The sequence below is a fragment of the Ahaetulla prasina genome, chromosome 7, assembly GCF_028640845.1.
Source record: "Ahaetulla prasina isolate Xishuangbanna chromosome 7, ASM2864084v1, whole genome shotgun sequence".
Classification (NCBI taxonomy): Eukaryota; Metazoa; Chordata; class Lepidosauria; order Squamata; family Colubridae; genus Ahaetulla; species Ahaetulla prasina.
The window spans coordinates 68,647,473-68,659,590 of NC_080545.1; the positions used below are offsets into that span (position 1 = coordinate 68,647,473).

At 37.2% G+C, this 12,118-nt stretch overlaps 1 protein-coding gene across 4 annotated transcripts in view; it reads right to left on the reverse strand.

Moving 5' to 3' along the window:
* MICALL1 (MICAL like 1) overlaps positions 1-12,118 on the reverse strand; it is a 34,239-nt gene that overhangs the window by 12,820 nt on the left and 9,301 nt on the right. For all 4 annotated transcript variants that reach the window (XM_058189864.1, XM_058189861.1, XM_058189862.1 and 1 more), the window contains exons 2-7: positions 9,919-9,967; positions 6,753-6,894; positions 5,786-5,886; positions 3,811-3,947; positions 2,015-2,580; positions 1,103-1,166 (exon numbers count right to left, since the gene is read on the reverse strand). In XM_058189864.1, coding sequence (XP_058045847.1) covers positions 1,103-1,166; positions 2,015-2,580; positions 3,811-3,947; positions 5,786-5,886; positions 6,753-6,837 — 953 coding nt within the window. In that variant the 5' untranslated portion in view covers positions 6,838-6,894; positions 9,919-9,967. The remainder of the gene's footprint in view (positions 1-1,102; positions 1,167-2,014; positions 2,581-3,810; positions 3,948-5,785; positions 5,887-6,752; positions 6,895-9,918; positions 9,968-12,118) is intronic.

Sequence of the window (12,118 nt, forward strand, 5' to 3'; positions counted from 1 at the left end):
AAGTCTACTAAACATCTTTTGACCTCAGGTATGATCAAATACCTATTTAGGCTTCATCCACTCTTCTTTATCTCTAGGAGCAGTAGGAAACCTATGATGTTAGCATCTTTTCTAAGCAGAGCCAGGTAATTTTATGATAACTGAGGTAGGCATTAGGTACAGGTAACAGGATGGTTCAGAGACATCAGATCTGACATATGCTATCATCCGGGTACCCCCTCCACGCTTTAATCTAGATTGCAGAAAATATGACTTCTGTAACATAATCATCAGTGCTTGGAATACTTTACCTGACTCTGTGGTCTCTTCCCATAATCCTAAAATCTTCAACCAAAAACTGTCTACTATTGACCTCACCCCATTCCTAAGGGGACCATAAGGGGCGTGCATAAGCGCACAAAACGTGCCTACCGTTCCTGTCCTATTGTTTTTCTTTTCTTCTTCCTATATACATATATGCTTATACCTCCTTATATTTACCCATATATGTGTTTATATATTATATAATCTTTTTGTATGATGCCTACATATATTGTTATGACAAAATAAATAAATAAATAAATAAATAATATAGATCATACCCCAAGGCCTATTACACTAATAATAACATCACCTGCCCATATTTCATTCACTACTTCAGTGAGCAGGTGCATCAATGTTGCAATGAGGGAGTGATAAGAATCATGTGGAATATATGTGTCTTATGATTCCTACAGAATAGTGGAATAAGACTGAGGCTTAGATTTGCCAATCTAAGCTTCAGCAGATATTGTTATCCAGATACAACCGTATTTAGGGACTGCTTTATGCCGAGCTGCTGGGTGTAGTTCAAAGGTGAATGCAGCCATGAACAACATAATGCAGGGCTCTCTAAGCCATGGCTTTATGGTCAGCAGCACTAGGCCAATAGGTGATGGCCAATCTGTCAGACACTATCGGATTCAGCTGTGTTGGGTATGTACAGTATATATTATACTGGGAAGGAAGGAAGGAAGGAAGGAAGGAAGGAAGGAAGGAAGGAAGGAAGGAAGGAAGGAAGGAAAAAGAAACTTGGTAACACGTTTCCCTCCGTCTCTATAAGATTTGCAAGAAAAGAACATACCGGTCTGAGGAAGTAGGTCTGCTCCTGGGCTTTGGAACTGGAGGGCTGAGCTCAGGAAATTTACCTATTTCAGAAATGAAGAAGACATAATTAGGTGTTAATTTCTAAAACCACTTCCAAAATCATTACACTGTGATTATTTTAAAAAGTCTATTCTTTGCCTTTATACCTAAGAATGAAAGCTTGGCTATGTATCTATCCAATATCTTATATTAAAGGAGAAGTTTTTCTGAAGATGCACATTCTCTTATTCCTGGACTCTGCCATAATTCCTTGGCACATGCTTAAAAGCCAGAGACCCTTTGGATGTATAGTACTATCATATACATTATCCCAACAGGGATGGCCAGTGCTGGTAAGGAATGAAGGACATTCTGGCCCAACTAATGGGAAAGCACCAAATTAGAGATTCCCAAGGAATAGCTATTTCTCAATTTCCACAATCTTTCTATGTATTTCATATATCAGACTTTCCTAGTCGTCATTAGGTTTTCCATCAGGACTTCAGACTGCAAAGAAGTATTTAAATAAAATATTAAATTATGGGTGTTAAAGTAAGCCAGGTTTCCCTAATCTGTCTCTTCCAAATGTGTTGCGTTACAATTCCCATAATCCCAAATCAGAATGACCATACTGAGATTCGTTGCCCAAAACATGTGGAAGACTGGAACAAGCAATACAAAATTGAAGGAATACTTATCCACTCTAGCAGAAAACATTTTAGAAAAATAAGCAGTAAGATTCCTTTGTGGGGGAAAAAAATCCATGAATGTATATACACATCAGTAGTCCTTGTTTCTATAAAAGACACCTATTTTCCTTACTTTGGCATGGCCTCAACATAGAGGATTATACTGGACAAGGCGTCCAGTTAGAAGGTTTAAATTACTTCCTCTGTCCATGTTTCCTTACCATTGACCAAATCAGATGGTGGCTCACTGGAACTCTCATTTTGCATATTGGCTCTGGGCCTTGGGACAGGATATAAGCTCAGTGGCGACAGACTAGCTGGGTCTGTGCTCCTCCGAGGGGCAGGGATAGGTCGAGGCTCATTGAGCAGTCCATGTTGAAGGCTATCCTTTTCTTGGATAAGTGTTGGTGGCTTGGTTGGCACAGGAGGCTTGGGAGGCATCTGTAAGCAAGAGCCAGAAGTGGAAGTGGGCACTTCATTCTTTGGCCGGGTACAAGGTATCTCAAGCTGTGTGCTTACTTCACCAACAGTTCTTTCCCCTATTTTGCTCATCTCTTCCATGGCTGATGAGTGACTTTCTGATATGCCATTCTTTTCTTCCATCTCATTACTCACTGTCCCAGTTTCTGTACTTTCCTTTCCAAGTAGAGGTTCTGGAGTTAGCTGGTGCTCAGTCCTCCCACTCAGTTTGCTCAGCTTACCACGATGCTGGGTACACACAAATGTGCCCAATTCAGGTCCAGGTTTGTAAGATCCAGGAATGAGCGTGCTGGAGCATTCCTTGCATCTGCCAGAGATTGTGAATCCATGATCAGAAAGAGAAGACAAAGAGGAAAACTCTCAGGTTCTTGCTTGCCTTTTGATAATAGGAGCACCCAAAGAAAATAAAATTCAATCCGTGATTTTGCTACAGATTTACTCAGAGACTGGGAAAAATCACTTATCATTTTTATCAGTTCCCATCATCTCCACTTTTAAGCAACAAGAGCAGGTGGATGGTAAAAGTTTTGTCATATACACCAATGCAGGTAGCACAGGGAAAGGCAGCGTTTTGCTGCTTCCCTCTCCCAACTAAGTTTCATTTTTGTCTATAGCTTCATCCCACTGAAACCTGTAAAAGAAAAAAAATATGCCTACTCCTAGGCTATTGTAAATTCAGGTCCCATCCTGGAGGACTTTAGCAATTTGACTATAGCAGATCCAAAACTGCCACCACCAACAATGTCCACATGAAAACCAAATATCAGGATTGACAATATTTCTGTTATTAAGCCCATAATACTTTGTATGGCTATATTGTAAGCCTCCATCTCACATTCCCTGGAGAGCTTCTCTTTATTGAACTAGCATATCCCATCCTAATTTCCTGTATCTGACCTTGCTGCTTGTAGAAATTAAAATCCACAATCATTTTCCAACATGAATGACATAAAAAACTGTTTTTTAAAACTGTATTTACTGTATTGCATTCATGTTTTGCCTTTTCTCTGAGAGTTCATGTTAAGAGAGCAAAGTGGGATGTTTACCCTAATTTTATCCCTACAACAACAATCTGTGATGTGAAGCTGTGACAGCTTCACAGTAAATAGTAAACTCTCTGGTCTAAGTTCAACTCCTTAACGGCTGTGCCCGAGGGGTTTAGGTTTTAGGTTTGCAACTCAACAAGACAGTCTCACAGAGCTGGAAATGACATTGTTGAATCTCACAGTACTGTACTTTATATTCCTGTATTAATTAGACAGCCCTGAAAAACCAAAATAGGGCCTCTCTTTATTTCTTTCAAAGGTAAAAATTATGGGATCCACTTGAGCCTAGAAACCGGAGGTGACCTTATTTTTTTTTTCCTGTTTTAAAAACAAATAACATGGTAACACAGTAAACTGCAAGGACATCATGGGCTTGAAAGGACTGAAAAAGCAAGAGGTGTTCTAAGTCACCCTGGCACAACTACAGACTTTTTCTAGAGGACTACAGATGAGAGACCCGTTTTCAGTGGACTTGGATAGGAAGAGCTCACCTGAAACACTGACGGTGGTAAAGTTTGCCCTCAGCCAAATAGCGCTGAACCAGGTGAACGTGTTGCTGGCAAGCTGCACAAGGGCTGCTGAGGGAAGTGTGCGAGGAATCCTCTGCCAGGCTTTCAGCAACACTGTCCTGAGACAACAAGAATTGAGATGAGAATGTCTCCATGAACTGTGATTTACACAGACTTGAGACCGAGAGCTGGCCTTTCAGTTAAGGATATGAAAGACACAAAAAAACATTTAGAATAATCTTTTTTTAACACTTCTCTCAAAGTTGCTAGGTTGATGAAGGCATGGGAGGAGTTTTTTTTACAGTGCCTCAAAATTACACTTATAAAACGCCACCCAGATTTGTTTTGATATGAGTTGGGCAGAAAATAAATGTAATAAATAAATAAATAAAACAGATAAATAAAATACTTATAAATTCACTTGATGCCATCTGACAACTGTGACTGATACTTTAAGAAAACCCTCAAAACTTATTTACTCATCCAAAAGTAACTATTTTGTTCAGAAGTGCAATCGTAGCTGGGCTTTTAGCATTTTGGAATGAATGTTTTACTTTTTATCATTTTAACATTGAGAGCTGGTGAATATTAATATTGGTCTGATTTATGCTTTGTTTCTTTGTGTGTGCATCAGCATCCTGGGACAAGTTTTACCCTAAAAACATTATTTTATATTTTTAAAAGAAAGCAATATAATTAGAGATATCCTTTTCTCCCCCTTCCATCCAATCACATCCAATTCTCAGAGAAGTCCCTGTGGTTTTCTTGGCAGAACTGGTTTGCCATTGCCTCCTTCCTAGGGATGACAGAACGTGACTGGCATAAGATGATCCGGATGGCTTTGTATCTAAGGGAAGGGATTAGAAGTTACAGTCTCCCAGTTTCTAGACTGATGCCTTAACCATTACACCAAACTGGCTTTATACACAAACATTATATCCCACTTTTGGATCCTACGTGCAACATAATATCTGCTTCTTTACGTACAATTTTCTTCACAACCATAAAGCCCTTAAGCATATTTCTAATTCGCAGGTGTCATTACATTTCACTCAGTGTATATTTCTTTAACAAAACCATACTTTTCTGGGCAGCAAACTATGGAGATGAAGCAATCAAACTAGTAATGTAAACAATTAAAAGGGCTTATTCTTTACAGGCATCAAAGACTTATTTTTCTTTGGCTTGGTCCTATGAAACTGTTAATACTAAAAATTACAGACAGAGATTTATTGAAGGGAAGGGAAGGGAAGCATTAGCTTTGGTAGGTACTGCTTCCTGGCAATAGCCAAATCAATGAAGAGTCTTACTATTCTGCAACTCTGTGGCAATCTTTGATGCAGCTTTTCCTCATGTAACTGATATGTGGTTTGAAATGTACAAACCAAGTTCAACATGGCTATTTCTCTCTGGCAAACATTTTTACCCCAGTCCCTGGGACCTTCCCCTCCTCCCCTCCAAAAAAATTATCAGTGTTTAATAGTTATTTTAATTTAAATAAAATAAATGGGATTACTGATTTTGCAAAGGCATTAATAACTGAAGTGTGCTAAGTGGCAATTATTGCAACTCAAGTACTGTGGGGCCTTTGGCAACCTGTATTTGTATAATCCCAGACAGACAACATAAGCATTTATCAAATTTGTATTGGTACGTCATACATGGCATGATGGAGGAGGAATGTAAATATAATCATAAAACCCACAGAAAAATGTTAAGTGATCAACAATACCCTCAACAGTAAAGAAGACAGAAGAGGATGAGTTGTTAAATCAGGCACTTCAAACATGCAATGAAATTTCATCTTAATGTATGCCGATTAGTGTGCATTCAAACTGACAATAAAGTTGTTCTAAGTCTAAAAATTGGCCTTTCTTAAAGAACACGGATTCAGAAGAAAGTGCCAGAAATAGACTGGAGAGACAAAGAGAGTTTCCAGTTTGATCAAACTGAATACCTGGGATGTAGAATTAGTTTCAAGTACAGGCAAAGGCTTTTGAGCTGGCAGAGTCGGTGAAGAGGCAACAGCTGGGTGTTTCATAGGCATGCCGACTCTGGCTGCAAAAATAAAGAGAAAAGGGAAATTAATCTGTGAGGCAATAGATAAGTCAGAAAAAATAAGGTATGGAGCAACTTTAGTCAGTTAGGCTAATTCCTGATACCTTTGCATGAGATTGGGGAAGTTGCTTTAAACATCTTTCAGTATATTGTGGTATAGCTACAAATTATTTTGCCAGAGGCAAGCATTCCATGTCTTTTGAGGATCCAGAAGTACACATCTTTTTTATTAAATTCTTACTTGCACTTAGTTCTGTCCTACAATGCTTTACTTTTTCTGTGCAATGAGAAAAATGAAGTAAATTCTGGGTCTCCTGTAAAAGATCTTGAGTAAAGGAGAGAGCCAGGGTAAAATAAGGAAATAGTCAGAGCACACCTGAGTTGTATTATGGGTTCAAGACCACTATTCCACCCACAACCTTAGGACCAAAGTCCAAAGCAAAGGGGTGACAGAGTCTTTCTATATTCCATTATTATTTCAGACATATTTGGAAGGAAGACCACAGCCAGCCCTAACATTAAGCAAGGTCATAAAAAGAGAGCTAAGGTTTTTGAACATATTACTTATCCTTTTTACTGCCATAAGTAAGAAGTGTTACTAATGGGATGTTTTAGATGGGAGGTTCAGTTGGTTATAGTGTTAGTACCCACACTCCACACAAACACCAAACTCAGAGCTTTTTAAAATTTCATCCTGCTTACTATGAGATGTTTATCATTGGCAAATAACATTATGGATTCCTGGAGAGTCCATAGCCTCTAGCAAGGATTAGGAAACTTGTTCTGCCACCTCAAAGGGAATGAAGGAACTCTTCCTTCTCAATATATAATTCTCTCTCATATAAATGACCTGTTGAATCTCTCACCTTGGGTAGGGTTGTTAAAATGGTTGTAATACTGGGACACATATGTCATGATGCTGAGGCAGTCAGGAACTCTCATGGAGACCATATCATTGGGATCCAACAAGGCAGGGATCCCCAGTTCTTGTTCAGCCACTTCAAATGCCTGTCAAATCAACAGTTAGAGAACAGTTAGTTGATGGAAGCTGACACAGAGGCAGACTCTAGTGCAGGGAACTTCAATTTGGCAATTTTAAGACTTGTGGACTTCAACTCCCAGAATTCCTCAGCCAGTTGATCCCTGTTCTAGTGGAACAACATGAGGTGAAAACAAAGGAAGAGAAAAATGTCAAGACAGACATTTGACAGAAAAAATATAAGAATATTGATTATTTATATTTAATTGAATTAATTTGAATTAATTTTCATTACACTTAAAATTAAATCAATCTTAATTTTGTCCATCACATTAGGAACATTATTCATAAGTAAAATAAGGCTCACAAGCCTGTAAATCATTATTGATTTATCATCTTAAAAATCACTTCAGTATAAGAGAGGAGCTTCCACTTTGCCTGTTAGTAAGCAAGGAGCAGGCCATGCTATTCCAGAATACTCAAAATGGCCTGTTATGAAGTCAAACCTTCCATGTTAGGATCATAACTTTGTGCAATGTTGAGAATGGAATGGTCTACATAATCCTAGTTCTTATACCATCTTTTGTGTCCCTTCATATCAGAGAATTGTTCATGTACAGTATTTTTGTTTCCACATATGTTTGGCTGAAGTCAGAGTGAAACAAACTGACCCATAATTAAAAAAAAATAATGATGTAATAGTTGGTGTATCAAGCTATGATTAAGACAACTCAGTTTCAAATTCCTATTTAGCTACAAAGCTAATCACATGCCCTGGGGCAAATCATCAGCTTTCAGCCTGACTTATTTTGGCATAAATAAAATGGAGACAGCAAATTACAAGCATTGCTTGATGGAACACAAAAGCTATAAATGAAAAGGTAATAAACATAAAACAAACAAACATATAAAAAGTGATGGAAGACAGTATGTTCTGTTTTTCCCATGTATATCTTCTGGCAGACCCCTTTGCCTCCTTTGAGTTGTCATACACACCTCCCTTTCCTTTCCAGCACTAAAATTCCTGCACAATCCCCCTCCAAATGTTGAGCACACAAACATTGCTTTTAGAAAATATTATACAACTAAATTTGTTTTAATTAAAAAACGTTATGATCCTCATGGACAAATGAAATTACCAAGGCAAAGTATTTCCAACCGTAAGCAATTACCAGGGACAATGAGTGAAGCAGAAATAAAACAGATTAATGATGATGCAGATTTGCTTCTTATATAATCCATTACAGTAGACGGAAGGTTGGACTGTTGACCAATTCTCAGCTGAACCAAAGTCTAACTGGATGAATCAATCGGTATTCCTTAATCTAAGAATGCCAAAGCTTAGCTGCTTTTAGGCAAAAGTCATAATGGAAAGTATTTGTAATTTATAATTACAGATATTTTTAACCTTTTTCTAAAGCAGAGCATATAATATATTAAGAATAACAGCACTAATCTGTAAACAAACTCGCAAGAAGTGTATTATTTTTAAAAGAACCTAAAAACAGATGCATATCCATCTGTGAAAATGCCGATCGTATAAGAGAATATGTTTCCATCAAGAGCCCATAGATGAACCATTCACGCACAATGTTAAGAAAATGTTAAGAAAACATAAAAATCTGATGCCATAAACTTGGTAATATGCAAAAACAAACAGTATCTTAACTGAAGTCTTTAAAAAGTGTGCATCAATATCTATACATTCAAAAAGTGTTAATGTTGTGTGCTTGTTCATTTTCCCTTAGATTAAAACCAGCAAGGTTACATCTCAACCTAGTCTATTGCTAGTCAGAACTTTACAATTATATCAGCACTGTTTTCCTAGTGTAGATTATTATTTACAGTCCGTTGGATAATTTACACTGGCCACAGAGGCAAAATCTAAGCACATTCTTTCACTGCCACAAGCCCATGATACTGGATTGCACACTTACATCTGCCAAGTTTGCTGTACAAATATGAAATCTAATACAGTAATACTGTTCATAGGATTAAACACCTTTAGAATGTAAATATGTTACTTTTCAAGGGGAAAAAATCTAACTCCTGAAGAACCTTGTTAGCAGAACAACTGGATTATGAATAGATGAGATTTACCATAACCTATGTACTAATGGCTTGCCAGAAACTATCAGCATCCTAATCCCTCTTCCCTGATACCAACTTCTAGAAAGGTTGTGATAGTGAAAGTTAGAAATAGGCTTGCATAAGAAATTAAAGAAATTTAAATCAACAAGACTAAGCCAATTTAAGGATTGGTTTTAAATTTCCATCAAACACAGCCAGCTAAGGGCACCAGATTGGGAAAATGCAAACACTTTTCAAGTTGAGCTTAGCTTCAAATGGACTTCATACACATATCTGTGTAGTTCTCTTGTCAGCTATATGGAACTGTGTTGCCACTGTTTTTTCTCAGGGTTTTTTAAACTTCCCAGTCAAGCTCATAGCTCTGATATTCTCAAGAAAATTCCCATTCAGGCACTAACCAGCCAATTTCTGAACCAGGACAAAATCAATCAGCTGCCGTCACTGGGAGAGATACTATATTGGAAAAGGCCGCACTTACTGAATATTGATAAAAATGTGGAAATACATTAACTCAGAAAGTGAAACATTGAAATTTCTCATCCCCACTTTTCAGAACTGACCCTTTATTCTATTTCTCTTGTCCTTATATCCTCAACAAATGTCTTTGCTGCAGCTTTCCCAAACTTGATGATTTCCAGATGCATTGGAATTTACAACTTTAGAACTGGTTAATAGTCATGCTATCCAGACATATGGAGCGTTATAAATCAACACATCTGGATAATGCCCTGTCAGATAAAGCTGAGTTCATCCTAACAAAAATCAGCTTTTTTCACCAGCAGGTTTCTAGTCATCCATATATAACATGCATGGCACTCATTTGATGTAACTAGCACATGCATTTCAAGTTGATCTATGTCTGCTTATTTTCACAGCAGACATATCAACTACAGTTAGAAAAAGGGACTAAAAAGCAAGCATGATGAAGTATGATTGCAATGCAGCCAGAGGCCAAAACTTACCAAACGATTGTTCTCATATACATTTTCTTTGGACAGGGAAGTAAAATCCCTGCAAATTGAAAAGAAAAGAGATTGTCATAAAACAAGTACAATAGATTATACAGCTCAGTGTTGCAGCATTTCTCAGTAGCCACTAGTAAAATTTTCAGAGAACAGGATCTCTGTAATTCATTCTTTGATATTACAGTTGAACAAGAATGCTTTAAATTGTGGACTTTTCAATAATATGGAAGGAAACTCTAACCTTTAAAACAATCCCAATAGACGCGCCTTTTTAAAAAAGAGATCTAGCATAAAAAGTATTCTGATTAGCAAAGGAACAACTTTACAGCTCTTTCTTTGCAACTTGCCAAAAATATGTCCCAATGGGTTCACCTGAAATCTAGATTCAAAACAATTTTTCATGGATACACTCCATTTTCTCAATTCCTTTATACCAGGGGTGAAATCCCCACTCCAGGGGAAAAATACTGCATTCTTCATTCCCTCCCCACTCCTGGTAGAAGGATATTGCAAAATCTCCATTCCCACCCCACTCTGGGGCCAGGCAGAGGTAGTATTTGCCGGTTCTCCAAACTACTCAAAAGTTCTTCTTTATATTTAATCTTACTCTTATTTTTTTCCTCGTGCTCCTTGACTTCCATTATTAGATTTCCAATTAATTGGCATTTACAGCTATCAGAATAACATAATCACTATAGCTCAGGTTATTGCTTTTTCTTCCTCCAATTTTAAAACTATGCTCATCTTCTTCAAATGCAGCCCCCTTCACTATATATTCAATCCTGAGGTTGAATAAAGGAACAGAAAGTATTGCCTCACTCTTGCCAACCTGGGGCGAGTCTCTTTCACCATGTTCTATCCAGACTGTAACTTCCTACCTATGTGTACCTTTTGCATAAGGACAATGAAATATTCTATGAGGTTTCCCATTTTTAAGGACATTCCATAGTTTGATACAACAGACACAATCAAAGGTTTTTTTAAACCTAACAAAGCACATTGTTTACTTTTTTAAAAAAAAATAGTCTTATTTTCTTGTATAATTTATACAGCTGCCTGTCTCACAACAGTGACTCTGCAAAGATTAAAACTAAAACAAGAAAATAAATCTATGGCATCCAAGGCTAAAACAACACCAACCAACTTAAGAATACATCACCAGCAACCTTTGGCCTTCTCAATTATCCAGTATGCATCAGCAATCATGCCTGGGTTCCCTGATCTTTTCTAAAGTCATTTTGAATGTCTGGTATCTCTCCTTCTATGTAGGGCTTTAATCTGTGTTGGATAATCCTAAAATATTGTATGATATGTTGCATAATCTGTTAAATGTCCTTGTTTTGGCTTTGGTATATAGATATACCTCTTCTAATTTTTTGGACTTTGTTTCATTTTTCAAATTTATGGCATACCTTGGTTATTATCTTTCTGATTTTTCTTCTGCTGCATGCAATACTTCTATAGCTATTCCATCAATTCCTGTAGTCTTCCATTTGGTGATTAATGGGGTCCTTATCTGAATTCATCATTTAGTACCAAAAGCTACTGTGAAGTATGGAATATCTTCCAAGATATCTCAGATGCTAACATCTGTACTGTACAGAATTTCAATATATTCCTTCCATCTCTATTTGATCTTTTTGGAATAAGATATTACCTAGCCAATGGCATACTAATTAATGATGGAGGCAGCTTCTGTGTTCAGAGATATTTTGGAAGTCCTTCCCTGCTTTTCCATGTCTGTTTTAATCTTCAATATCAATGCAAGATTACTTTTGTCTCTTCTAACAGCTTTCTGAAATCCTTTATTAAGTTCTTTCATGGGATTTTTTCCCCCTTAGCTTTGGCTTCTCTTCTCTTAGCAATTTCCATAATCTGTTCCAACAACTATTTTACTTTTTGTTGTTGTTGTTGTTTCTTGATGTTTGGCAGTCTGCTTTCTCATTCATTATTAATAACTTCTTTGGTTTCACTACATAATTCTTTCAGTTCTCTATCAATAAGGTTCAGGACTTCAAAATGATTCCTGATATTTTCCTTGAAAATTGTGTGTGTTCAATATCATTTTGAGAAGCTATTTGGCTCTGCTTTTCTAACATTAGCTTGACTTAGAAGTTACACATGAATAGCTCATTACTTGTTCTACGGTCAGCCTCTGGTTGCAACTTTGCAACTGAGTTATTCCATCTCCTTATAC